At 45.8% G+C, this 22,488-nt stretch overlaps 4 protein-coding genes across 5 annotated transcripts; 2 read left to right on the forward strand and 2 right to left on the reverse strand.

Moving 5' to 3' along the window:
• Positions 1-2,656: 2,656 nt before the first annotated feature.
• Positions 2,657-5,115, reverse strand: LOC125542354 (alpha-1,3-arabinosyltransferase XAT3-like). 2 transcript variants are annotated; one of them, XM_048705360.1, is made up of 3 exons: positions 4,830-5,115; positions 4,445-4,644; positions 2,657-4,308 (listed from the first exon to the last, which is right to left on the reverse strand). In XM_048705360.1, exons 2-3 carry the CDS (start codon positions 4,566-4,568, stop codon positions 3,080-3,082), a joined length of 1,353 nt encoding a protein of 450 aa, XP_048561317.1. In that variant the 5' UTR covers positions 4,569-4,644; positions 4,830-5,115; the 3' UTR covers positions 2,657-3,079. The 2 variants fall into 2 exon arrangements, with proteins under 2 accessions (XP_048561317.1, XP_048561316.1); XM_048705359.1 differs by having other exon boundaries at positions 4,445-5,115.
• Positions 5,116-5,259: 144 nt separating this feature from the next.
• LOC125542353 (leucine--tRNA ligase, chloroplastic/mitochondrial) lies at positions 5,260-13,385 on the reverse strand. The gene is made up of 20 exons (XM_048705358.1): positions 12,993-13,385; positions 12,408-12,552; positions 12,236-12,292; positions 11,487-11,606; positions 11,181-11,285; positions 10,815-11,038; positions 10,653-10,719; positions 10,427-10,581; positions 9,732-9,993; positions 9,452-9,646; positions 8,827-8,906; positions 8,497-8,559; positions 8,346-8,427; positions 7,827-7,904; positions 7,645-7,746; positions 7,396-7,568; positions 7,126-7,303; positions 6,668-6,745; positions 6,019-6,150; positions 5,260-5,688 (listed from the first exon to the last, which is right to left on the reverse strand). Exons 1-20 carry the CDS (start codon positions 13,283-13,285, stop codon positions 5,455-5,457), a joined length of 2,823 nt encoding a protein of 940 aa, XP_048561315.1. The 5' UTR covers positions 13,286-13,385; the 3' UTR covers positions 5,260-5,454.
• A 5,211-nt stretch (positions 13,386-18,596) lies between these two features.
• On the forward strand, positions 18,597-20,033 carry LOC125547591 (protein NEN4-like). Its single transcript, XM_048711412.1, has one exon. The coding sequence runs from the start codon at positions 18,860-18,862 to the stop codon at positions 19,715-19,717; it is 858 nt and encodes a 285-aa protein (XP_048567369.1). The 5' UTR covers positions 18,597-18,859; the 3' UTR covers positions 19,718-20,033.
• Positions 20,034-20,737: 704 nt separating this feature from the next.
• On the forward strand, positions 20,738-22,475 carry LOC125547592 (putative F-box/LRR-repeat protein At5g02700). The gene is made up of 3 exons (XM_048711413.1): positions 20,738-21,613; positions 21,709-21,843; positions 22,003-22,475. The coding sequence occupies exons 1-3, from the start codon at positions 20,762-20,764 to the stop codon at positions 22,384-22,386; spliced, it is 1,371 nt and encodes a 456-aa protein (XP_048567370.1). The 5' UTR covers positions 20,738-20,761; the 3' UTR covers positions 22,387-22,475.
• The last annotated feature ends 13 nt before the right edge of the window (positions 22,476-22,488 follow it).

A 22,488-nucleotide genomic window follows, 5' to 3' on the forward strand; every position in this document is an offset into this window, starting at 1 on the left:
TAAAGATAATTTTTTGGTATTTTTGTGATAAAGATGCAAAATAAAATAAAGGCAAAGTAAAAAGCAAAGGAAATAACTAAGTAGTAGGAGGTTAATATGATAAAGATAGACCCGGGGGCCATAGGTTTCACTAGTGGCTTCTCTCGAGAGCATAAGTATTCTACGGTGGGTGAACAAATTACTATTGAGCAATTGACAGAATTGAGCATAGTTATGAGAATATCTAGATATGATCATGTATATAGGCATCACGTCCGAGACAAGTAGACCGACTCCTGCCTGCATCTACTACTATTACTCCACTCATCGACCGCTATCCAGCATGCATCTAGAGTATTAAGTTAAAAACAGAGTAACGCCTTAAGCAAGATGACATGATGTAGAGGGATAGACTCATGCAATATGATGAAAACCCCATCTTGTTATCCTCGATGGCAACAATACAATACGTGTCTTGCTGCCCCTACTGTCACTGGGAAAGGACACCGCAAGATTGAACCCAAAGCTAAGCACTTCTCCCATTGCAAGAAATATCAATCTAGTAGGCCAAACCAAACTGATAATTCGAAGAGACTTGCAAAGATAACCAATCATACATAAAAGAATTCAAAGAAGATTCAAATATTATTCATAGATAGACTTGATCATAAACCCACAATTCATCGGTCTCAACAAACACACCGCAAAAAGAAGATTACATCGAATAGTTCTCCACAAGAGAGGGGGAGAACATTGTATTGAGATCCAAAAAGAGAGAAGAAGCCATCTAGCTAATAACTATGGACCCGTAGGTCTGAGGTAAACTACTCACACTTCATCGAAGAGGCTATGGTGTTGATGTAGAAGCCCTCCGTGATCGATGCCCCCTCCGGCGGAGCTCCGAAACAGGCCCCAAGATGGGATCTCGTGCATACAGCAAGTTGCGGCGGTGGAATTAGGTTTTTGGCTCCGTATCTGGTCGTTTGGGGGTACGTAGGTATATATAGGATGAAGGAGTACGTCGGTGGAGCAACAGGGGGCCCACGAGGGTGGAGGGCGCGCCTGGGGGGTAGGCACGCCCCCCTACCTCGTGGCCTCCTATTTTGTGTCTTGACGTAGGGTCCAAGTCTCTTGGGTCTTATTCGTTGAGAAAATCACGTTCCCGAAGGTTTCATTTCGTTTGGACTCCGTTTGATATTCCTTTTCTTCGAAACCCTAAAACAGGCAAAAAACAACAATTCTGGGCTGGGCCTCCGGTTAATAGGTTAGTCCCAAAAATAATATAAAATTGGATAATAAAGCCCAAATAATGTCCAAAACAGTAGATAATATAGCATGGAGCAATCAAAAATTATAGATACGTTGGAGACGTATCAAAGAATTACCCATTTGCTTGGCAGGGGATGTACAAAGGCGCCAAAGGCGGTTGCAGTGTGGTACTTGAGGCGGTGGCCACACAGGACCTCTGGATTTGGCACTCCTTCTTTGGTATGCCAGGAACTCACAATGACATCAACGTGTTGCAGTGCTCTCCTGTCTTTGCCAAGCCTGTTGAAGGTCATTCTCCTCCGGTGAACTTCGAGATCAATGGGCGGCACTACAACAAGGGGTACTATCTAGCTGATGGCATCTATCTGAGATGGTCGAAATTTGTGAAGAAGATCTCAAACCCTGTGTCAGGAGGCAAGAACGCCTGGTTTGCGAAGGTTCAGGAGGCTTGCAGGAAGGATGTCGAGCGGGCATTTGGTGTGCTCCAATCTCGATTTGTTGTTGTCCGGTACCCCGCTCAGACCTGGTCGAAAGATCAAATGTGGGAGATTATGACTTGCTGTGTCATCTTGCACAACATGATCATCGAGAGCGGGCAAGAAGACCCAGTGTTTGACACTGAACCATACTACAGGCAGGGTCCTCTAGCCGAAGTTGATCACCAGCTACCGGCAACCTGGACTGCCTATCTCAGTATGCGTCAGGAGATCCGAGACCCACAGGTGCATCATCAACTGCAGCAAGATCTGATAGAGCATCTATGGAGGCTCAAGGGCGACGCCGGGCGCGACGTGTGATGAAATATGAGTTTTTATTTGTTAAACTATATAATTTGTATTGAACTATTTGTTGTTGTACTATTTTGTTGAAGTATTTGATATTTCTGTGATGAAATATGTGATAAAAAATTTATGTGCGTAATTGAACGTTGAACAACGGCGAACCACGCCAAATATGGGCCTATTGTCGCCCATATGGGCCCTTTATTCGCCGAAATGGGGCTAAAAAGTGGGTCAATATCGGCGTCAGGGGGCGACGACTGGGCGCGAAACCGCCCCCAGCGCCGATTGTATCGCCGGCTCGCCCCCAGGGGGCGATTTTTATGCGTCCTTGGGGGGCGAACGGCTGGAGATGCTCTTAGTCATGCTCTTAGTCCAAACATCTCACTGAACAAGTAATATTTGTTAGGAGATCTTTTAGGATTCAACAGCAGGAGAGGAAACTAAGACTTAGAATATCTTATGCATGTCAGTGTAAAGTTGGATGAGAAAACACCACCAACCAGGGAAAGTAACAAATGAAGCAAATAATGTGTCTCACCCACCTTCTGGGTTGGTAGGAACTATGAGTAGCATTATTGTGCATTTGCGGTTGAAAGTCTCCAGGTTTGTTACAGAATAAAGTGAAGTACCAGAAATCTTAAATGATCCATTATTTACAGTGAAAAGTGAAAACAGCATGGTTACATATTGAAGTGTATCCTCTGACAGAAACAGCAGAGAAATCTTTCTAACCGAATTACGCTTTACACACCTTTTTCACACAAAAAGAATTCAAATTGACACAATAGTAAAATCTGGAGAGATATGTCATATGTGATTCAACCTTGGTTGTTCCAATTTGTGTTATGTTTCACTATATCTTATGGAATTGCTAATCCTTAGTTGAGTGAGAGAGTTTAGTCCCTAGATTAGCCTTCGAATTTGCCTTCTGACCGTGTGACAGCGATCCAACAGCTCACACATGATTTAGCCAGACCCTTTATTTTACTGCAGTAGTAAAACACTTGACTAATTATCTTGTAAACAATCTACGCCCTGTGGAGTGTCTTCTAATGGTGAAGAAGCTCCAGAGCACGGGACAAGGCGCCACTGAACCGAGCGACATCGAGCGTGACGTTCTGGCCGACCAGGTACTCCGACCGGAGCGCCAGGTCCCTCAGCACACGGTGGTCACGTGGGTACAGCTCCGCCAGTGTGCTCTCCCCGACGGCGATGCCGTACTGCACGTAACCGAGCCCCATGTCGCCAGCCGGCTCCCCGAAGTCGTCCCTCGCCATGGCCTCCAGCCCACCCAGCGGCACCACCTGTACCACCACAGCCCCTGGCGGGAGGAACACCAGGTTGGTGAGCCCAGCGCCGTGAACACCCACCAGCACATCACACGAGTTCACCAGCCGCGCAAAGGCAGCCAGGTCCGAGTGCTGCTCCGCCTCGCCGACGATCACCTCGTAGCCAAGCATGGCTGCCGCCTGTGCAACAGCGCCCATGTTGGTGAACGCCCTGGTTGTCTTCCGGGAAATGATGAGCAGCCTGGGGCGCCGCGGGCTCTTGATATTGTCACTGCCATGTAGCAGCCGGATGGCGGTGTCTCTCTCGAGGCCGTAGGATCTCCGGGCAAGGCGGGCAAAGTCTGCCATGGAGTAGTGCCCACCGACAGTCTTCGCGGTGTCGATACTCATCTCCTTGTGGAAGCTGAGGCCGACGACCACATGAGGGTAGCAGAGCACGTCTGCGCTTTGCCTGTCCATGTCAATGACAGCGTGGCGGGAGAGCCCCCGGAGCAGCGGTCGGTACTTGTCAAGCCACCACGGTGGGGCGTCGCTGACAAGGAGGTGCACATCGCTGCGGAACCGGCTGGCGGTGATGAAGAGCGGGATGAGTACGTCGGTGAAGTCATGGAACATGTTGCCTGCGTAGCCGCCGGCCGAGAAGACCACCGCTGGGGCGGCACTCTCGGCCGTGCATCCCGGAGCGTAAGGTGATGAAGGGGTGACCGACACCAACACCTCTGTGACATTGGTGAGTGCATGGCCATCATTCTTCCTCGCGTGTGGCTTCATCCTCCATGACCGGCGCCTCACAGAGACAGAGGGATGGAGGAGGGCAATGATGGTGACGTTGGAGAGGATTACCCGGACATCGCCCTTCAGCTCGCATACATCTGATCTTAGGCTCGACATGTCACACTCACACAGAAGCGCTCCTTCGTTTGCAGAGTACATCTTTACTTCTTCCCACGCCACCGAAGATGCTGAACCAGCTGAAAACAGCAACCTCACTGCAAAACACAAAATAGAGTAAATGAACGTAAAATTGGCAGAAACAAGACCCCAAAATGTGTTTTTCCTAGAGCAACCGGCAGGAGCACTCTCTATTCATCGACAGGCCAAAATGTCAAAGCAACCATAACTTACATGTCTGCAGAGGAACTGCATGCCTGAATAGCACCATGAGCGAAATCGGCGCAAGAATGCATACTGCAAACAGCACCAATCCAACCTTGACAGTAAGACTGATTATTTTCTTATCAGTCACCATCTTGCAATGCTGAGATCCTCAGAGGAGTAGCAATGATACTCCCTGAGTTGCTTCTATGCTTATATTCTAACCTGCTCTGTTAGTTCAAACATCTCATTAAACAGGTAATGTTTGTTGGGAAGATCTCTTAGGGATCACCAACAGAATAAGCAGCTACGCCCTAGAATAGATTGGGGGGTGTTGTGTAAAGTGTATCCAGAGACAAAAAGTAGCAGATAAATATTCCAAAGGAGATGACTCACTCAATCATGGAGAACATACCTTTTCATAACTCGTAACAATTCGACACGCCCAAAGGAAATCTAGTGCAGAAAACAGAGCATGATTTTCAAACAAATGAGATGAACATAATAGTGAAACATAAAGCTTAGTTTCCATCAGAAAACTTGGTGCTGGTGGACACTGATACCCCAGGTCAGGGTAAAGGTCTACAGTGCAACAGTGGACATGTTAGGTGTTAGACTAAAGAAAATACTGTTTCAGTTAGTTGGTCCAACCCCTTTGGTAGAATAACGACAAGGAGGATTCTGCTCATGGTCAAATCCTCCTTGCCAACATGTGAAGCAACAAAAGAAATTCAGAAACTTGGAAAATAATCAGGCAACCTTTGAGCTAGGTTCAGTGGCACTTTTAGACTTTTAGTAGCCCACAAGAGAAATCTTGCATTTCACTTCTTCAAAAAGCTTCTACAGATCTTAAGTGGAAAATATATTCAAAGAGAGGCCATCATAAACTTATAATGTTAAACATAGGAGTATCACAAAAGATGCATACCACTAGCAGAAAATGTTACTACAAAAGAATGGAAATTTACAGATCTCGAGACTCTATCAACTACTCTGCCAGGACTCTGGGGGAAGATCGATGGAAAAACCCAGAGCAATAATCACCTCCTTGCCTTTTGTTGATCTAGTATTACATTCAAGATCCTTCCAGGCACATAAATTCTCTTCCTGATGGTCTTCCCGTCCAAATATTTGGAGAGTCTCTCGTCTGAGGCTGCTATTTGGAACACATCATCCTCGGAACACTCCCTGTCAACAAGAATTGTACCCCTGGTCTTCCCATTGATTTGCACGGGGAGCACAATCTCTGATTCCTTCAAATACTCATTCTTTGCCTGCACAGAATAGAAAGAGATCAAAATACTTTATGCTAAAGTTAAAAAAAGTTCATTGACGTGAAATTTCAATCCATAGACATATACCAGACTAGCGATCCAAAAGATACCCTTATTATCTTGACTAAGGTAATTTGTTAGTAACTGCTATCTAACATTTATGAAATCTTGTTTATTTAAATGTACAATTATTATTCCTAAAAAAGGTATAATTATCCCACCTAATAACTATTAAAATCAAAGCAGTAAATCTAATAATCTTCATCTTAAATGCATCAGCAATGTATGCTCGCTTGGTACCAAAGGAAAGCAGGACAGGTTTGAGTTTACCTCTGGAAACTGTTCATGGGCCAATGATTGTGAGTGTCCAAGACGAAACCAAAGCTCCTCGGCCAAGTGTGGTGCAAAAGGTGCTAGCAACAGAACAAAGGAGTCTATAACAAATTTCGGTTGAGTGTCCCACTGTAAATAAAGTGAACATCACATCAGATTCTTCTAGAACTTATGTGGTTGTACAACCAGATAAGCTAAAAAGCATGTTTACTAGAAGCTACACGGTTGGGTGTTAAACCAAGCAACCTCTAGTTCCATTTACGTTAAAATTGAATATTCTGGCATAAAAAAAACTATGGAAATTACTAATGCCAGCTTTACGAGAGATTCTGTGCCTACCAATACTTTACCAAAGTGTGACCTGAATGCATTAACGAAGAAATACTGCATGCATTAAAGTGAATATGAAATGAAACACAAAGGTCCTTTGCGTTTTCTCGGAAAATATGCACTTGTGCACAGTTGCTCGTGACAGCAATCTGCATAAAAAGCTTGCACAGATTTCAATAACTTCGTGTTTTGGCACATAACTGATGCAACAGAAAAACTCTGTTCTGCCATCTTTGGGACTAGCAAAAATGATGTGTACTATGAACGCTGGCAACTTAATCCTTCAAGGGGGCATGCACAGCATGTCTGAATTTACCTTGTATGCGGCATTCACAAACTCCATCATTGCAGAAATTGCAGTGTTAAACCTTGTTTCCTGAATCTCCTCTGAAACCTACAAACAGAATAATAGATGTTATCCAGGAGTGAAGAAGTAATCATCACAACAACACAACTTGAGGAAAAAAGATCAATATGCAATTAAGGTAGTAAGGTTTCGTCCCATTTGGCCGCCTCCATACTGCAATCATCATAAGTTTTGAAATATTTCAAACAGAAGGCAGTATGGTTTGTGGAATGAGTTTATAAATTCTGTCTCCAGAGCAAACCAAACACCTCTGTTATGTTTTACTTGTTAGCTGAAACATGGTAGAAGTTCCCCAACCAGACAGGCAACTCTAATAAACCAAACAAGTTGCATGGTTTTCATTTCAGAGAGCATAAGTGCAAAAAATGATATTTCACCCTTGTGACAACTGTGACTGTGTGACCTACCCTTGCAATGCATTTGTGAAGAACACGGAGCTGCTCAAAGGTTGGTTCGACATCAATGGCCATAGTTCCATCTTTATATGATCCATCTGGTAATGGTGCGCCAACCACGAGTCTCCAAGTCCTACCTAGAAACCGATGCACACCTTCAATTCCACCAGTGCTCCATGTTTTTGAATCTCTGTATGTATCAAATTTTCTGTTAACTTACTGAAAATGGTTCTATTTCATCTGTAAAATTTAATGCAGCTTTCTTTTGTAAAAGAAATGTACCTCAACGGTCCCATGAACATCTCATATAAGCGGAGAGAATCGGCACCATATTCTGAAACCACGTCATCGGGGTTGATGACATTTCCTCGACTTTTACTCATTTTGTATGCGCGGGCATTTAGACGTATCTTTGGATCATCCTTCAGCACATAATGATCTCCAACTTTTGTGATCTTAAGAACATAGAAGCAAGCAAGTGTCAATCTCCAAACTTGTATACCCAAATGAATATAGAGGATCACAACACACCTTATCTGCTGGTACTTTTTCTTGGATGCAATCACTCAGACTTGAATCTGAGTCTGCAGAAACCCATTTGCCTTCGTTGTCTCTATATGCAGTATACTCAACCTGTTACGACACCCTTACTTAGGAACGGAAAAATGCATGACAAAGATGTAGAATGCCTTAAAGAAAATGGCTCCACCTACTTCTCCCAGTATTAATCCTTGATTTATCAGGCACTTGAAGGGCTCTTTAGTGGAGACCACACCAATATCATACAGAACCTAGAGAAGTAGAGAGATCATTTGGTTAAAGAAACATACAGCCAAAAGATATTACTAGATTTGTGTACTACAGGCCTACGTGATATACAAGCAGGGAGAAAAGGCATAGTGAACCAGAAAGAGTAATCATTGGTCCCTGAATATCCTAAGAGCTGAATCCGGCTAACAAGAGCTGAAATTCCACTGTGCAATGTTATTATGTTAGTTGGGCACATACAGATTCAGGCCTCTCAGGTTGTTTTTAGATTTCATGTACAAAAGACCAAACACACCTTTAACAAAATCTCATACAATACGCAGGTGACAAGCTGATACCAACAGCATTAACAAATTCAACTATGTTTCCCATAGTATACATCACATGAGATAGACCAGGAACTTTCCCATAGCCTTCAATTGGTTTGTAGAAGGGGAAATTTTTGTATCGAATAAGAATCGGACCTTATGCCAAAATCTTGCATACAGCAAATGCAAGACAGAATGTTCTGCACCACCGACATAGATGTCTACTGGACCCCAATAACTGCATGATATACAAAAGAAGTTACACACACATCTCTTACTGAAGATCAATTGTGAAAGAAGGATGCACCTTTCTTTAGCCTTGTCAACCAATGTGCTGGAATTTTTTGGATCCATGAATCTCAAATAGTACCTGCATAACCATTTAAAAATAGGAAAAGGTAAGGGTTTATAAGTCACTGGCAAACACAGAAAGGACTCACTTAACAGCAAGGGCACAGCAGTCTATCAATGAACAATGATGAGCAATTGCAATATTAAAAAAAACATATTGTTTCAGAGCAAATTACAAATTGTGTACAACACAAAAAGGTTCCTAACATAAAACAGAACTTCTACAAGTATTTATGGAGTATTAAATCCGTGAAAATTGCTGAAATTACAACGTCAAAAAATTTACCAGCATGAACCGGCCCATTGTGGCATGGTGCTTGTTTCTCTTCTTGCAGGCTTCCCAGTTAAAAGATCGGTGGTTCTAACCTGAAAAGGCGGCAAAACACTTTAATACTATATATAGGCAAAACTAAATGAAACTCAATACATATTTTCATGCCAATTTACTAATGAGCAGTAGCTTACATTAGATCTCATGACCCTCAAGTTGAAATGGTATTAAAAAATCAAGCAAATAATGCTAACATTATCCAGTTCTTTCCGGTTTGCTCATTCAAAAACACATGTATAAATGATGCAGAGCAGTCCAACTAAAGGAGGTAACATGCAGCTTTCAGAAATTGTGTTTCTCTGTGTCATCTTTGCGGTTTATAGATTTCCTCATGTATGTTTTTAACTTCACAAATTATAGAAGTGGGATTAACTCTTTCGCCTCTGCAGTTTTCCCTTTTTTCCAACCTTCACACACTGTTTCTTCTCTTTGTTCCAATATGAATATATGATTGATGGACATGCAACAACTTGAGAAGATTTTCAGAAGGGGGGGGGGGGGGGGGGGGGGGGGGGGGGTTCTTAGCATTACATAGAGATATAAGAAACTCTCTGCACAAGAAATTGTTGAGAACACATACCCAATCTGCTGCTTTGGTCAAAGGGGGCTCCCCAGTACCAGTAGGAGTGAAGTCATCCAATTCAGGAAGAGTTAAAGGCAACTGGTTTTCTGTAAGAGGCACCATTTCATTCGTATCATCAAGGTAAATAACAGGGAAAGGTTCGCCCCAATAACGTTGTCTAGCAAAAAGCCAATCTCGAAGCTTGTAGTTTACCTGGTAATTAGGTGTGCTCAATTAGTCCATCAGAAAAATCATGTGCATGACATTGCTGTAGGATCAAGTGGGGGAAAGAATGCACCTTTTTCTTTCCAAATCCATTACTCTCTACCCAAGCAGTAACTTCTAAAGCAGCATCTTGCGAAAGCATACCATTGATATTTAACCCAGATGAAGAACTGGATGAGTTTATCATGATACCATAATCTGCATAAGCCTCCTCGGAATCACAATTGCCATTGGGTGGACTTACAACCTTAATGATTGGAAGTTCATATTTCAAGGCAAATTCATGGTCACGGGAATCATGTGCAGGCACCGCCATGATAGCCCCAGTGCCATAGCTGCAAGGTTGTTAAGGTTAGCTTTGGAAGAGCAAAGGTAAATACAGGTGTAAACTAGGTTTCATTTTTCTCATTATTAGTAAAATATGCAGAGATAACAACCCAAACTTCATTGGCCAATTTGCTGAATATTCTACCATGCCCCTTTACGTGTATCTGAATAAAGCAACTCTGAAATGGGGAAAAGGTGGATAATGACAACAATAAGGAAACTGAAGTAGACAAAGTGGATTCGGCAGCTGAACTCTAGCAAATGTCGCAATAAGTAGTGTATTCTGCTTACTCATTACATGTAGAATACTAGGTTATCTACTATAATGAAGTCTAGACTTTGCAGCATTTGAGTTTTACTTAAGAGGATGAATGCAACAGGACAATGATGATGCAAAACACAACACTAAAAGACACAGAAGACAAAGATAAGTTTACAAACCTTGCTAAGACATAATCTGCCACCCAAATTGGAATTATCTCCCCGGTTGCTGGGTTCTTAGCATAAGAACCACTGAAAACTCCAGTTTTTTCCTTCTGGAGTTCAGTTCTCTCAAGTTCGCTCTTTCTTGCTGCAACTTCTGTGTATTCCTCTACCTGCTTTTCCAATTAGTCCATATTGACGTTGAATGATGCTAAAGTTCTCAAGACAACAAAAAAGAACATACATATGCACGTTGTTCCTCAGATGTTAGAGACGGCAGCAAAACATGCTCAGGTGCTACAACAAGATATCTGCAGCAGAAAACAAAAGCCAGTTCAATATTGTCCATCTGGATCTAGAAACTGTACTAGCTGATAAAGATTAAAAAATAAGGCAGAATACTCACGTTGCACCAAAAATGGTGTCAGGCCTTGTTGTATAAACTGTCAATTTGGCGCCTAAATCATGTCCTTCCTGGTCAACTGCACAAAATTCAAGCTCAGCACCTTCCGATCTCCCTATCCAATTTCTTTGCATTTCTTTTATGCTCTCAGGCCAATCGAGATCATCCAAATCTTCAAGAAGTCGATCAGCATAAGATGTTATCCTCAGCATCCACTGGCGCATTGGCTACACAGCAAAAGATAAAGTGGATAATATGCCTTTTAGCAGATAGGTACTGAGCAACAGGTTCATTGACATGGCAGAACATAGATAAAAAAGGATAAGCAAAACCCGCAACAGAAAGAGTTACACAGTTTCTACAGCTTACCTTTCTTATAACAGGATAACCACCACGTTCACTGACACCATCAATTACTTCTTCATTCGCCAAAACAGTCCCAAGAGCAGGGCACCAATTGACCGGTACCTCAGCCTGATTGTAAGATAGCAATGCCAGCCTAAAAATCATTGAAAACCACAGATACAACACTAAGCACATAAAAACAGAACCCTAAAAATGAATCGTGCAAAGTAGATGATCAGTTGAAACAAAGTAAATACAGAGCATGTCAAGTCAAATGATAGGCTTTGGAACTCGAACGATGCAGTAAGAAAGGACACTAGTAGCTCTGACCTGGTAAGCCAATCCTCTTTTCAGTAGTTGAAGAAAAATCCATTGCGTCCATTTATAGTAGGCTGGTTCTGTTGTGGAGATTTCACGATCCCAGTCATATGAAAAACCTAATGATTTAAGCTGCAACACAAGAAAGCATCCTCCTAATGAACCAGTAGTAATCAAAGTACTACACAGAACATTTTCACTTTCGTTTCCACAGAAACAACCACGTTCTTATACCAACATTCTATCCATGGTTCGTGAAATAGAGGAGTACATTCATTGTAAACTGGACTTATATAAAGCAGGCGTTGCTTCAATGGTACATGAAAAAGTTTCAGGCTATGAGTCATGGAACATGTATGGCAGGGGTACAACTAATACCCATGGTTTCGCACTGATCAGTCAAAACAAGCACCCTACAAAGCATCTAGGGGAAGTCTCATCTATGATAACTTGTGCCAGTCATAAGTTATAACAGTTGCATCCATGGTTAGACCATTACCAAGATCTTGTTTGGCTAAAACATATTGCCATATTGGCAATGTAGCTCAATTACAGAAGCTTACTTAGTAGCAGAACTATTTTTCTGTTTTGTGTATACTGGGAATGCAAGTGCAAAGCACATCTAATTGGCAGCCCAAAAATGAAGCGTGAGAGCACACTTGACTTGCTACTGTAAATTTGTAATATCTACTAGACCTTAGAAGCAAAAGATGCAACATAGCATGAAGCCATGAAGTATATATATAAATTAAAGGCATTACCTGTGTGCGGAAGCGGTCAATGTTGCGTGCAGTTGTAGTCTTGGGGTGGGTTCCCGTCTGCACACAAAGTTATGACAATTTACATCGTTCAGAACATAGCAGGACACCAAAGTTACCAAAAAATAACAATCCCGATGTAAAGAGACCCTAGAGGAGATTGATTTTAAATGACCTGGATAGCATACTGCTCGGCAGGAAGACCAAACGCGTCCCATCCCATCGGATGCAGGACATTGAAGCCTTTCATACGCTTGAATCTCGACAGAATGTCGGTCGCCGTGTATCCAAGGGGGTGCCCAACATGCAACCCAGCCCCACTGCATGGCAATTTGCGAAATCATGTGAGGTACGAACAACATGTATCTACTTTCAGGGTAGGACTAGGATTCAATTCAGGACGACTATATGCATCCGGGAAGAATAAATTTCAGCATTGACGCCTTCCTGCATAATATTTGGCACAACAGAGGAGGATACTTTCCATATTAGTATTATTCTAGAGAAAACTAAACTAGAGCCTCGTATCCTACTGCATGCAATTGCAAGGCCAGTACAGTACAGCACTACAGAAATTCATGATAAACTGTTAACAATTCGAGCACTGGTGGAGAAACTGAAACTGCAGAACCATCCATTATTCTTACATTACACAACTCAAGCACAAATCCGTGGCGCGGTAGCCCACATATTCATAGCAGACTCGAACAATTCGATGAAGAATTCCATAGGGAGAGCCGGAGAGGAGAGGGGCTGGTACCTGGGGTAGGGGAACATGTCGAGGATGTAGCACTTGGGCCTGGAGGTGTCGAGGCCGTCGCCAATGTCCGGGGTGCGGAACGTGCGGCGCTCCTCCCAGTGCGCCTGCCACCTCGGCTCGATCTCGTCGTACGGGTACGCCCGCCTCGCCTGCGCCTTACCCGCGTCGGCGCCGGCGCAGCAGCGGCAGGAGCGAGCGCGGCGCGGCGGGAGGAGCGCGCGGCGCCGGTGGGCGGCGGCGACGGCGGGAGGGCGCGCGTGGAGCTGGAGCGGCGGGTGCGTCGTGAGAGCCATCGGGGTGGGGTGAGAGGGGGGAGCGGGGTGTGGAGAAGTATGAAGGGGAGAGCAGCGGGAGGTGGCTGCGGGAAGAAGACGACCAGCTTTGGGATAAGGTTTTGGAATTGGACTCCGGACGGCAGGAAATTAGCAATATATCCGCACGAATCGATCTTCATCTCCACCTCGCTTCCGTGACTTCACTAATCATGCATCAGTGCAAACTCCCTCGCATGCGTATATAGACTCCTCCTGCTGTATATTAGTTGCATGCAAAAAAACAAAAAAACTGATGTCATCAAAGATTCCATTTAAAAATATATATTCAAAACGTTTTGTATCTCAAACCGTCGCTCTGATTGAAAAACCGTTTTCACAAAAAAGATTCGTCACGGCGAGACCTTCGAAACTAGATCCCATGTTGGTATGTTTCAGCGACTTTTTCTTTCGGGTCAAAAGTTACCATACCCAGACTAAGTAAGTTACCACGTATATGATACATAATTTATCATCTTATTTATATAAAAATTACCGGGGCATAAAAAGTGGTCCTCCAATTCTCCCCTATGCAAATGATTTAGAAGACCGAAAAGTTGATGTCATCCATGATTCCCCCTTATTTTCAAACTTCAAAATATTTTGTAGCTCAAACCTTCGGTCCGATCAAAAAACCGTTTTCACGTAAAAAACACGTTGCGAAGAGAACATCGAAACTAGATCCTATGTTGATAGTTCCGACGACTTTTATTTCGGATCAAAAGTTACCAGTTCTGGGCTAAGTAATTTATCACACATGTGCTATATATGTTACCACTTTGTTTAAACAGATATTACCGAGGCATAAACCTTCTAACCTTCTTATCAGCTCGAGTTAAAGTTACCGCGGTGATTGTGCATGTGTTATCATGTATACGATGCATATAGTACCAAAAGAATTACACGAAAGTTGTCGGGGTATGTTATTAAACAACTCCCTCGCCAAAGTTATCAGAACAGAGACACATAAGTTATCATGTCTGAGATGTGTGAGTTATCATGTTATTCACACAAAAGTTAACGAGTGGATATTTCATCAACCCCTCCCCCATGCCAAAGTTATCAGGACTGAGGTACACAAGTTATCAGGTCTGTGATATGTGAGTTACCATGCTATTCACATAAAAGTTGTCAGGGGATATTTCATCACTCAACCCCCCCCCCCCCCCCCCCCCCCCCCCCCCCCCCCCCCCACACACACCCCATGCCAAAGTTATCAGGACCGGGACACATAAATTATCAGGTGTGCGACGTGTGAGTTACCATGCCATTCACACAAAAGTTCACGGTGGTATATTTCATCAAACCCCGTGCCCCCCCCCCCACCGGCGGCAAAGTTACCAGGACCGGGGTACAAAAGTTATCAGGTTTGCGACAAGTGAGTTACCGTGCTATTAACATTAAAGTTGTCGTGGGTACATTTTATCACCCCCTCGTCAAAGTTATCAGCACCGAGGCACATAAGTTGTCGCCGCCCTTTGCCTTGGCGGTGCCACCCCCACTTGGTGTTCAAAATTGCCGCGATTTTAGTACCTAAGTTATCATGTCTGCAGTGTGTCTATTACCATCCTACTTATACATAAGTTATTAGGGATGCGCATTCAACAGATATTTTCCGCAAGTAAAAACTTTCGCAGTTTTTGTATCTAAGTTACCATGTCCATGGTACGTATGTTCCAATGCCATTTTACACAAAAGTTATCGGCGGTATGTTTTCCAACAACTCCCGCCTCTCATTGAAAACTTACTGCGGTGTTTGTACCTAAATTATCAGGTTTGTAGTGTGTCTATTATCACCCTTTTACACAGAAGTTATCGGGGTATGTGTATTCAACAACTTTTTACCCAGGAAAACGTTATCGTAATGTTTGTACCTAAGTTATCAGGTTTGCGGTACGTACATAGGTTATTAGCTCCGGTGTGCACAAAAATTATGATGCAATTTGCACAAAAGTTATTGGGGTGGGGGGCAATAAGTTGTCGATGGGTTGTACACATGTTATCTGCTACGGTGTGCATAAATTATCATGTTATTTGTACAGAAGTTATCGAGAGGTGGGGGTATAGACAGCTTATACAATGGACTGTCTTTCTAGCTGTCTATAACATTTGAAATGGGAAAAACTCCACAAATTCAGCTACTAATTATTCCAAATGCAGAACAATAAAGCAAGTAATTTGCAGAGACTCCTGCCACCATGCATAGTGCTGGCTTCATTTCACGTGGCATCCACCAAGAGAAAAATTTGCATAATTAATTAAGAGAGGAAAATGTAGAGAGAGACGAAGCAAAGAATGGATCAATCCCAATTCCTAGAAGTCGCATGCATCACAGGATGAGCTGACAGTGATTTGCACATCTTTTGTGGCCTCGCCTTGGTGGTTATTGACCACTGTCCTCAAACGATCACAATCACAAGGTTTTCCAGGATTTTGGAATCATGAAAGAGGTGGCAAGTCACGTACTCGCGTGCAGGTAGTCGGCTGGATCATGTATAGTGCTATATTTATGTCTTCTTCCTTGTAGACAAAGTCTCACGCAGCCATCAGGTTGTGCAGTTTTCTTTTCTCTTTCCGACGAGTGTTTCTACCACCTGCGATGCCCATTGATGGTAGTAAAGTACAGACCTACAACTTTGAACCGTATGCACTACATGTACCTAGTATTTGCACAAAAAATTAGGTATGGCAGCAGCCAAACCATGCGACTACATCAGCTTCAAGTAGCAGCTCGTCGGGCAACACACATGGTTTCTTACTCGCCACTGACGACAAGAGGATTGGGGTGCTAGATTCTTACAAAGAGGAAAAATCAGACCTGCGGTTGCACGCGTCCTCGGCGTGATGCAACTGACGCTGCGGCGGCACTCCAGGACTAGGGGAGGCCGGCGGGCGCGAACCCGGCGGCGCAGGGGTTCAGGGTGTCGGGGAATGGCCAGATCCGGACGTGGACGAGGGGGCGCTTCTGCTGGTGCTGCTCGCCGGCGGTGGGCGCACCGAGCGCGGCGGGAGATGGGGCGTGCGGCGAGCGGGAGGATGACGACGCCACCATGGAGCAGTTGTCGCACAGGCGGGGAGGCCAGCGAAACGTTATCTTTGACTAGGCGGTGGCAAAACAATTGTAATATCAGTGAACTCTACTTTTGGAGCACGATGGTCGTACGATTTATAATGGACGGCATCCAGCGCGTGCGGATTTGTTACTAAAATCCTGCCGGCAGGAATTTAGCTTTCTCATTTGGAATTTGCTATACCGATTTTTAATTATTATTTTTAGACTAGAATTTGCTGCTGGTAGCACTCAAATAATCCCACAAATAAATACGAAATGACAATAGAACTCCCCATGGATGTGAACATATTGATTCTGTAGTGTATATGTTGTTATATTCTTTGTGTAATCTTGGTCAAAAATTACAAGATTGACTTAGAACAAATGGCACAAGACTCTGAGATGGAGGGTTGTGATGAGCAAATGGCATGCTCCCACAACGGTGATGGCGGACCGCCAACATTTGAGGCGACGATGGTGGCAACAATATGCTCTGGCGACAGTGGCAGTGGATTTCAAGCTTTTCCATCATTGTTAGTCGAGGCATTAAGGAGTTGGAGGAAAACCGCTAGCAAGTTTTTGTTGTATTGTTTTGCCAAGGCTTGCTTTTCCAGCACCATGAGCTGATGGAACTCATGGAACAGCAATGAAACCGGAATTAAGTTTTAAGGCATGTTTGCTTGGCATTCTAAGGGTTCTTGTTTCCCCTAATGCTTTGTTTGTATGCCCGCATTGGAAAGCTCCGCATTGAGTTGGATTAGAATTTCAATTCGGTGAGAACACTGAAAAAGCACAAATACGAATTCGCTTGCTTGCTTGTTCACTGAATTGACCATCGAAATGGCCACGAGGTTTCAACACCAAATCTTGTTTGGATGAGAACTTTGGAATTGCATAGCCACGTTACCATGAAGATTATACCTTGTGTTTCACATGACTGAAAAAGGAAATCTGCTCACATGTGACTATAATTAAATGAATATACAGCAGTAAAGATAACAAATATTCTAGAAATGAATCACAACAACACAAAATGGTTACACAACAATATTTGCAAACAATATTTCAGCCTCAAATATTCGTAGGTACAACAAATATATATATGATAGTCTCGCTCAACACATGTATCTATGATACTCCCTTCAGTGTCAAAAAACGTCTTATCTTTTGATACGGAGAGAGTGGTTCATAGGTATTTCAAACAATTCAATTCTGGTGTCGGGGTTGATATTCCAAACGTGGGAGGAAGATTTACTGCTGCTTGTTGGCTGGTTCGTGCGGCCAACGGTGACCCATGCATGCACGCCAAGAGAGAGCAAGCTAAAGTGCCGTCATGGCATCTATAATCAACAGTAAGTATTCATATTAGTAACCGGATCGATGCATGATGGTAATTAAGCAGGTGCTAGTTTGTGTGCAGTAATCTTCTTCAGGCTGGCCATAGTGGGGGTAACATAACTAGTACTTGGGACTCGCAAACATGCTTAGCGTAGCAGGAAATTAAAGAAGAGAGAGAGGGTCATAGTAACATAGGTAGATACCGTAACATAAGAAATGTTATGCCACTATATGTCATGCATGGCAATAAATAAGACCATTTATGATACTACTTTATGATACTATGCACTATGGATATAGTATCATACACTAATATCATATGCATGATACTAGTATATTGTATGTTACTCCCCACTATGACCAGCCTTCATGCTGGCCCTGGCTCTGGCTCCGGCTCTCGGTACGACTAGTCCGCACGCACTCCCGCAAACTTAGTTAAAGTACGTAGGGCTACACACGTGGTGTTTGAAATGGTCAAAGGCTAGTCGTTGTTGCTTCATTCTACTGACGACAACAACTTTTCATGCACATACTCATGGGTTTCGACCGGCGGCGGACTCCTCCAGCAACGGCGAGGGAGAGGGCTAGCGGTGGAGAACCCGGTCGAGGACGTAACCGGCAGATGGTTAGTGCCGTAGGTGTTGCTAGCTCCAACAAAAGCTAGCTTGATGAAAAAGAAAAGAGACTTGCTCATTCCTAGTTGCATGCTTGTGAAACTTGGAATCTCCCATCCCATCCATACGTGCAAGCTATCTGCCGCCGCCGCCATGCACGCATCCCGAATCTCCCGTGCTCCTCTCATCGAGTCGTTGTGATCTCGAGGTAGCCTTCATTTTCTTCCTCAGAAGGAGAGGAGCTCGATCGAGTGGCTTTGCTTGCACCATTGGAAGACTCGCCTCCTTGCTTTGCTCCTCCCGTCGAGTCTTCTCCATCCAAACGAAACCCTACGCCGCCGTCCAAACCAAGCAACAAATATTCTCCTCCGGCCGCCCCCCTCGTCCATGGACCATTTGCCAAATCCTATATACACGAATCACTGTCACAACCCACAAATTAATAAGGAAGCTCACGACGCAAGAGATCGTTCGTTCCTTCGCCAAGAAACCAACCACGGTCCACCAAAGCCAGCCAAGAAGAAGAAACCACCACACGTACGTAGCTAGCTAATGGCGACGGAGGCCGCCAAGGAGGAGATGGTGTTCTTCGACGTGGAGACGGCGGCGGCGCCGTCCCCCTCCGACTCGTCCGGTCAGTGGTGGCTGCTGGAGTTCGGGGCCATCCTCGTTTGCCCGCGCCGCCTCGTCGAGCTCGCCAGCTACTCCACCCTCATCCGCCCGGGGGACCCCTCCGCCGTCTCCAGGCGCTTCTCGGGCGACCCATCCCTCTCCGCCGCGTTCCGCGCCGCGCCGCCCTTCGCCGACGTGGCCGACGACATCTTCGCGCTCCTCGACGGCCGCGTCTGGGCGGGCCACAACATCCGGCGCTTCGACTGCCACCGCGTCCGCGAGGCCTTCGCGGCGGCCGGCCGCGCCGCGCCGGAGCCCGTGGCCGTCGTCGACTCCCTCAGCGTGCTCGCACAGGGGTTCGGACGCCGCGCCGGGGACCTCAAGATGGCCACCCTGGCGGCCTACTTCGGGATCGGGAAGCAGACGCACCGCAGCCTCGACGACGTGCGCATGAACCTCGAGGTGCTCAAGCACTGCGCCGCCGTGCTCATGCTCGAGTCCAACCTCCCCGCCGGCGTGCTCCCCGGCGCCGACGACGGCGCCGTCACCAGGCGCAGGGCCGCGACGTCTTCTACCACGACGGCGCCCGCGACTCCTCCTCGTCCTCCTCCTGCCGCCGCGGTTCTGAAGGTGAACGGGAGGTCGTCGTGCAAGAGGGACAGCACGGGGAAGGTGGTGGCGGCAGCGAGGGGAGCGGCGACGGCCACGACTAGCGGTGGTGCTCGGAGAGTGCGACGGCCGATGACGACGCCGCCGTTCAGCATGGTCCTTAGGCACTCCAGGGCCATCGTGAGATGATCCGTCGACTAATTGCTTCCATACAAATTTGCATTCATTAATTTGTAGATGGAAATGGAAATGTACAAATAACCATTCTAGCTAGCTAGCTAGCTAGGTAGCCGTGTTCATATTTACCCAAGGTCTAATTAGATATATGTACGTTGTTAACCACCTTCTCGTTGTTGTAAAAACGCAACGCACATTTCATTCATTTGTGTAATTGTATAAATGGCCCGTAAGTCTCAGCTGGAGCATTGTAACCCATAGTTGTACCCACCTCTATTGTAAATCTGTACAAAATATAAGAAAATGCATTCATTTATTGTAAAGCTGTACAAAAAATAAGAAAGATAAGAAAATGTAAACGGCAATTAGTATAGTCTAATTACACCAAGTAAAGAGGGGCAAATGACCAAATCTTCCGACTGTGTTTACGCTAACCCATTAGCGAAACGTCAATCGACTGACATTAGTTAATGGGTCATTCGATTTTGACATGGCCGGAGAAATTCGCCGAAGGAAGTCCGGAGGGGAAGAAGGAGAAGGAAGGAGCTCGTTGGCAGGCTGCCCCACCATCTATCTTAGAGAAGGGGGGGGGGGGGGAAGGGGGGGGGGGGGGGGGGGGGGGGGGGGGGGGGGGGGGGCGGCAGGACGACGGTGGTGCACTTTGCCGGAGAAAAACTCAAATGTAAGGCGGGGCTAGAGGGATGGCCGGGGGCGGTAGTTAGACCGGCGGTGGGAGGCGGTTCCGAGGAGGACGGGGCTGCGAGGGAGCGCCGCCAGCCGCTGATGGTGATCGCAAGCGATTCGGCTGGCGGTGGAGAGGGAGAAAAGCTAGAGGAAGAAGAAAGGCCAGGTGTTGTTGGATGTGTATGGCGTTCAAAAATGGTCGACTGACCCAAATTCAAAAACCAGGCCATTCCCTTATACAAAATCAAAAGAAGAACACCTAACGTCCGAATATCTATTTCTGAGCCCCTATTTACTGCACAGTGCGCATCCGCACTCTGCAGTCCCCCAAACCCAAACCCTCCACCGTTCCGCCTGCTCTGCGCGGTGGCCATGGCGGCGGCTTCGGCGGCTCACCCTAGCGGAGCCAAGAAGACGATATCTCCCGGTGTCGACCGGATCAGCCTCCTACCCGACGAGATCCTCGGCGCCGTCATCTCCTTCCTCCCCACCGATGCCGCTGCCGCCGCGCGCACCGGCGCCCTCTCCCGCCGCTGGCGCCACCTCTGGCGCTCCTCGCCCCTCGACCTCGACGACCGCCACATCCCCGGCCCCAGGGACTGCCCCGACCGCGCCGGGGCCGTCTCCAAGATCCTCTCGGAGCACCAGGGCCCGGTGCGCCGCCTCCGCATCGAGAGCATCGGCGACCCCGACCTCGGCGCGTGGCTGCGGTCCCCGGCCCTCGACAAGCTCCAGGAGATCGACATCGATGCGCCCAGGTACTCCGATCCGCTGCCGCTGACCACGCTCCGCTTCGCGCCGGGCCTCCGCGTGGCCAGGTTCGTCAGCTGCTCGTTGCCCGGCGCGCTGGACGTCGTGGATGCGCCGGCGTTTAGTTTCCCGCGGCTGAACCAGCTCGCCCTGGTCTCCATTTACATGCGGGAGCGCGCCCTCCATGGCCTGCTCGCCGGTTGCCCTGTCCTCGAGGGCCTGCTGCTTGAAGGTTGCGGCGGAATCGACCGCCTTCGGATCAACTCGCCGACACTTCGAAGCGTCGCCGTCTGTGATCGATACTACACCAAGGGGATAGTCGTGGAGAATGCCCCGCGGCTGGAAAGATTGATCGGAGCCGACTGGCCTTTCACCACGCCGTACATCACGGTAATCTCGGCACCGAAGCTGGAGATCTTGGGCTCATTGGTAGACGACTTCTCTAGATTCAGGCTACCGTCCACAGTTTCTCAGGTACTAGCACCGTAGCAGTGTCTGCCCGCCTATCTCAAAACTGACGTTCGTCGCCGCAGCATTACACTGATCTTTTATGTTGTTTCTCTTATCAGGAAATGGTTGCTGACAACTTGAAAATGCCGATGCGCAGTGTGAAGGCTTTACATCTCACATCTTGTGGCCCTAATCTCAATTCAGTCGTTGTCTTCCTCAAATTCTTTCCATGCTTGCAGAAGTTGTATATCACGGTGATTTTCTTCTTTGGTGCCTTTTTTAGCATTATTAATTTCTTTTCCACGTGGTCATGTAGTGCCCTGTGAATACTTGTCGCACTTTGACATGTAAAAGTTTCTTAAATTCCGGCCTACTAGGTATTAACTTTGTAAATCGTTTTATACTCTTTTCAGACATCTCCGCAGTCGGCCATGGAAAATGCGTATCAGCTTGACCCACAAGATCCTATTGAATGCCTTGACCATCTCAGAGAAATAGTGTTGCAGTGCTACGTGGGCAAAGAAACAGATGTTAACTTTGCCAAGTTCTTTGTTCTGCATGCTAAAGCACTCGAGTTGATGAAATGTGGTGTCAATGATGTATGCACAGAGGAATGGAGAGCTGATCAGTACAGGCGTCTGCAGTTTGACTGTAGGGCTTCTCAGAATGCTCAGTTTGATTTTAGATCTGATTTTAACCGTAGAATTGCTATATGTTTCCATGATAATCAGACCCTGTCCATGGCTGATCCCTTTGAAAGCTCTTGCATGCTTTGTAGAAAAGGTTGGTCAGTTTGATGCTCCCATGGTAGATTTTCCCATCTTTTCTTTTGTGCAAACATGACAATATTTCTTTTATATATGTAATGCCTCTCAACTTCTTATTATGCACTTCTCTTA

Source organism: Triticum urartu, chromosome 3 (assembly GCF_003073215.2).
Source record: "Triticum urartu cultivar G1812 chromosome 3, Tu2.1, whole genome shotgun sequence".
Lineage (NCBI taxonomy): Eukaryota > Viridiplantae > Streptophyta > Magnoliopsida > Poales > Poaceae > Triticum > Triticum urartu.

Excerpts from the sequence above, each read along its gene's own strand:
- LOC125547591 (XM_048711412.1), top strand. The coding sequence starts at position 18,860 with ATGGCGACGGAGGCCGCCAAGGAGGAGATGGTGTTCTTCGACGTGGAG.
- LOC125547592 (XM_048711413.1), top strand. The coding sequence starts at position 20,762 with ATGGCGGCGGCTTCGGCGGCTCACCCTAGCGGAGCCAAGAAGACGATA. Across the intron at positions 21,614-21,708 it reads TACCGTCCACAGTTTCTCAG|GAAATGGTTGCTGACAACTT; the intron begins GTACTAGCACCG and ends TTCTCTTATCAG. Across the intron at positions 21,844-22,002 it reads TGCAGAAGTTGTATATCACG|ACATCTCCGCAGTCGGCCAT; the intron begins GTGATTTTCTTC and ends TACTCTTTTCAG.
- LOC125542354 (XM_048705360.1), bottom strand. The coding sequence starts at position 4,568 with ATGGTGACTGATAAGAAAATAATCAGTCTTACTGTCAAGGTTGGATTG. Across the intron at positions 4,309-4,444 it reads TGCAGTTCCTCTGCAGACAT|TGAGGTTGCTGTTTTCAGCT; the intron begins GTAAGTTATGGT and ends TGTGTTTTGCAG.
- LOC125542353 (XM_048705358.1), bottom strand. The coding sequence starts at position 13,285 with ATGGCTCTCACGACGCACCCGCCGCTCCAGCTCCACGCGCGCCCTCCC. Across the intron at positions 12,553-12,992 it reads GACATGTTCCCCTACCCCAG|TGGGGCTGGGTTGCATGTTG; the intron begins GTACCAGCCCCT and ends ATTGCCATGCAG. Across the intron at positions 7,304-7,395 it reads ATGTTCATGGGACCGTTGAG|AGATTCAAAAACATGGAGCA; the intron begins GTACATTTCTTT and ends TGATACATACAG.